General features: G+C 38.7%; 1 protein-coding gene across 1 annotated transcript in view; it reads left to right on the forward strand.

Annotated features, from left to right (window-relative positions):
* LOC107668696 (SH2 domain-containing adapter protein D-like) overlaps window positions 1-5,000 on the forward strand; it is a 39,788-nt gene that overhangs the window by 16,828 nt on the left and 17,960 nt on the right. The window contains exon 2 of the mRNA XM_016460667.1: window positions 4,129-4,261. Within this exon, the coding sequence (XP_016316153.1) occupies window positions 4,129-4,261 (133 nt within the window). The remainder of the gene's footprint in view (window positions 1-4,128; window positions 4,262-5,000) is intronic.

The following is a 5,000-nucleotide window of genomic DNA, read 5'->3' on the forward strand; positions in this document are numbered from 1 at the left end:
ATATACTGTATATATATATATATATATATATATATATATATATATTACATAATACAATCTTAGTTAAGTTAATTTTATTTCAAGCAATAGTTTTTAAGAAAATAGTTACTGTATTATCACGTCAGCTCACTATGAGTGACATCTAGGTATATTTTCAGAAATAAACACATTATTTAGCGTTTTAATTAAATTCCATTTAAAAATCTCTACATTTGGCAGTCAGATCACATGCTGAAAGAGATGTTAAAAATCATGCTTAACTTCTGTTTCATTCGTCACATTGACTTACTACATGGTCAAGTAGAGAGCATTGCATTTTGGGACATTTTGCATTTTAACTGTTCTGTCCAGTGTGTTTTGTTGTATACTTTCAAAATTGTTGTAGGTAATCAATGCATACTGAAAATCGACATGCTGTGCACAGTGTGCACACTGCATACTGCAGAAGTGGAAAGAATAGTATGTACTTTGTATAGTATGTCCTTTGGTCCGATCCCATAAAGCGCTGATGTGTTCGGCTCTCTCTGACGCTGGTTTCTGGTTTTAGCTGCAGTCAAACAGTGTGGTTTGGGTTCGCTTTCGTCCCTCTGTAAACACTGGAAAGGATGAGGGGAGTGAACATGTCAGTTTCAGAAAGCAAAGAGCTCTGACTCTGAAATGAATTGTAGAGCTGTTGTTTCTAACATCTATCACTGTGCCATTAAAGTTTGTGATTAACGGTGATGTTTTTGCAGGAACTTTATCTGTGGTAGGAAAGTAAACTGGAGTTTATGTTCATGCTGGGTCTCGTCCCCTGTCTCAATCCCACAGCACACAGAGGAATAGCCTGTAATTACATAGAGATGATGATGGCCTCGCTGTTCCTGCTCTGCTACAGCCCCCTCATACCTTAAACTTAGAAAAATGCAGGGTTTCCAGCAAACTTAGATTTAAAATACAAATTTTGGATCTTAGATTATGTAGATGTTTTTCTTTTCCGCGAAGATTGTAGATGTTTTGATGTTAAAATACTTGTTCTTCTCCACTTTTATGTAAAGAAGCTGCAACAAGTAAACCATTTGTAAGTTGATTTTTGGAAAAGTCATTTTAAACACTGATTCCGTGGAGTTTTATTTGCTTGACCGGCCTGATTTGAGTGAATGCATCATTGTGTCCACCAGTGGCATAGGGTGGGACTACCTGTCTTTAAAAGGGTTTAAAAAAGGGTTATAAAAGGGTTTGCCAAATGGATAAATGTAATTGTAAATGAATATCTCAAAAGCCTGGAGAAAATCAGCATTGTATAGTGGTAAGCCATGCAAAGGCTTAAAAACAAACAGTAGCACTTTAAAATCAATTGTGTACTGGATTGCTAGTGAAGGAAAGCCAAGACTGGTGTAATATGATTCTCATTCTTGTTGTCTGTCAGAAGATTGGCAGCTGCATTCTGGAGAGCTGCAGGAAGGACAGATGGTGTTGAGAGATTACCGTATAAAGAGTGTTACAATTGTAAAAGAGAAGAAGAAAAAGCAAGTATATTTTACTGTGGTGAGATACATTAATCAAAATGGAAGTTGATCAATTGGACATTTTATTGGTTGTGTTAAAAGGTCCAGATATAATGCATTCCCTCTTATCGTCATAAAGTAGGTTTCTTACCAACCAAGACTTAACTTCGATGACGTTCACCTGGTGTGAGTGGTTTGACAACTGTGAGTCATTAGCATAGAGTTGATAAAAATAAAAAAGGTTGTGTTTGTGGAAAACTGAGCCCAAAGGACACACATGCAGTGGGAATAAAATAGGACCTAGAACGGAGCCCTGTGGGACACCACAGTTTAAAATTGCCGGAGAGGAAGACAGATTCATAAAACTCATGGAAAAGGGGGCTTAGTCACTTCAAGCAAAGCAGACCCTGTGCTATGGTAGGTTCTAACTTATCAGAAATATCATCCAGTATACATGAATCAAAAAGTTGTGACTGGAACATTGAGGTTTCCTTTTATGTGTGGCTAAGGTCTATTTGTAGTTCTCCAATTATGGTAATGCTCTTGTCTTTCTTTGACCACAAACCATAGAGAACAATTACAAATATTCATTTCCAAAACACACACTGACCTTCTACAAAGAATGTAAAATATGTGAGATGAATGGCGTTTGTTTACATTTGTGTGTAGAGTGAATCGATTGTGTGACCCAGCTTCTGCTGCACTTGTTTTGCTCCAAACTATCTCATATGGTGGTAGTTCTGCCCCAGAGGAATGCCGAGAGTTGTCCAAATTCAAAGTCCAAACCTCTGCCAGAGACCAGCACAGCAGATGGCACCATCTCACTGAACTCTTTCTCTCTTACTGAGTGCAAAATCACCAGCATGTTTCATTTCAAACCGCAGATCATGTTGCCATTATATTAAATTGAATTATTAATTCATACTTTATTAATAATGAACCACATTGTGAAAGGATATCACAGTTTCCTGAACATGAGTATTAACATTGCAGAATGCATTGTATGATTGCATGGTTGGCGTCACACATGCATAGATCTTTGTATTGCTGGTAGTTCACGCTCCGTTGGATGACTGGTATTCCAGTACAACATTTCCTTGTACAGAGGCTTATTGTTTTGTCACATCCTTCCTTGAAATTGTGTATTTTGAAGCACCGAGTCGTTGATTACAGCTTTGTGGTGTCAGGAGACCAAATTCCAATTTGACAAACAGTCTAGGGGTAATGAATGAATCTCAGAGTGTTGGTCATGTGCATCTAATTACCATAATGCGTGTGAAATACCCTTTAGAATAAGGAGAAGAACAGGGCTGCAATTAAACGTGTCTGCCTGCCAAAGCCTGTATTTGTGCAATGTTGTGTGAGCAGAGAGGAACAGTTTATATTTCTTCTGTTGATTCGTTTTGTGTGTCTTAGAGTAGACGGCACACCCACAAACCACCCATAGTCCCCTCGCTGACTGTCTCATACATATTGCACATGGATATGAAATGGATTATACCATGATAATAGGCCAACGTGAATGGATTGTGGAAGATAGATGATTATATGTTCACCTGGTGTGAGTGGTTTGACAACTGTGAGTCATTAGCATAGAGATGATAAAAAGAAAAGTTGTGTTTAAGGAAAACTGAGCCCAAAGGACACACATGCAGTGAAAATAAAATCAGACCTAGAACAGAGCCTTGTGGGACACCACAGTTTAAAATTGCGAGAGAAGATGACAAATTCACAATACTGATGGAAAAGATTTTGTCCTTCAGATAGTATTTGGTCGCCTTAAGCAAAGCAGACCATGTGGTATGGTAGGTTCTAACTTATCCGAAATATCATCCAATAAACATGAATCAAAGTTGTGACTAGAACATTAACAGAATCTCAGAGATTCATTCATTACCTCTGGAGTTAATGAGAACTGTATAATTTGTCTTTGTTTCTCTGTTATATTTGTGAAATAATGAATATTTGTTACTTTTAGAAAGGAAATAAATTGTAAATTACAAAAAATGTATACTACATTTTTATTTTTAACAGTGTTTTCTGTACAGGCGGTCTTGGACTGAAATGTCCGTGCAGTGATTTGAATTTACTCCCTTTTGATCTGTTTTGCCTTTTCAGATAAACCCACATCTTAATAATACATACTTTTTTTTGTAATTAATTTGTATTACAGTCTAAGTGAGAGGTTCTTGGCCAAAGTAAGATGGAGAATGGACCAGACTTGGTCAATATATAAAAGCTGGGCTAACAAGACTAATCTTTGAGAGTATTTGTGTGTGAATTTATAATTACTGTACGTGTGACTGAAGAGAGAGTTTGGCTACCTTCTGTGCCTTTCACCACAGCCTCCTTCTACAAGCATCCTTTGAGTCCTGTCCCTGCAGAGAGAGGAACAGTGGGGTAGAAATAAATGAATGAAAGTGAGAGAATGAGTCTCATCTTCTGATTCTCTTCTCACAGGGTAACCCAGACTTGATTGCACTTCTCTGTTCGATTTATACAAAACCTTTAAAAGGATATAGGCCTTGATGTTGATATATTTTTACTGATATACATGCAATTTGATTTTTGGAAGCAGCCAATGATGTAATTAATTTGACAGCCCTAATTTAAATGATGCTTTTTTTCTTTAATTTTGCAGCTCATCATCCTAGAGGACTATGCCGACCCCTTTGACGCAGCGGACCAGGCGGGTGGCACCCAGACGGTCACAGAAAAGCCAACGGAGAACGACGGCTACATGGAGCCCTACGAAGCGCAGAAGATGATGGCTGGTAAGATGACGGTGTTTTCCTCCAGTAATTTAATGCATCATTTTTTGTGTTGTGCAGCTTGATGATTGTGAACTCTGAAGTGGCTTTTGGGAGAATATAATCAAGCATGATAATGCATCTGGGCCTATTTAAATGTGTGCACTAGGCCCATGGGATCTCACTCAATTTATGCTTAGTAAGTCACTCTCTTGCTGTTAAACATGGCTTCCATTAGATGCGACTGGTTTTTTCTTAGTACTTGGAAATGTGGTGTCTAATTTCCTCTGTATTTCTGTGTAGTGCTGTAAACTGAAAAACAACAATCAATTAGATGCTGTAGATTGTGATGGCTTCCTTTATGTGTTGCGAAACATCTGCTCGGTGCTTCTGTTTAGTCGAAATTCATGGGTCTGTGGCAGCAATTAGCCCAGCGTGAGCAGAGTGGTGCTCGAGGAAATCATCTTGCCTGTCTGAATGAAGACGGCAGCCATATGTGAGCTGTCTAGAGTCCGGTAAATACAGTGCAACCTCCATAAACAATCTGCATATGTCAGGCGCTGTGGTCTCGTGTCCATGTACAAGGGCACAACCGCATGAACGCATGCACACAGATGCTGTCAGCCATTTGTATACGCTGCAATAGGGTTTGAAGAGGAAGTGGCTGTGTTCCTCTCTCAGCGTGGCTCAAACAATGGAGAGGCCATCTGTCATTGATTCACTGCAGTCTGGTGCTGTTAGCCTAGAAGAGCCAACCAAATTA

This window comes from Sinocyclocheilus anshuiensis, unplaced genomic scaffold (assembly GCF_001515605.1).
Source record: "Sinocyclocheilus anshuiensis isolate Anshui unplaced genomic scaffold, SAMN03320099.WGS_v1.1 scaffold3874, whole genome shotgun sequence".
Lineage (NCBI taxonomy): Eukaryota > Metazoa > Chordata > Actinopteri > Cypriniformes > Cyprinidae > Sinocyclocheilus > Sinocyclocheilus anshuiensis.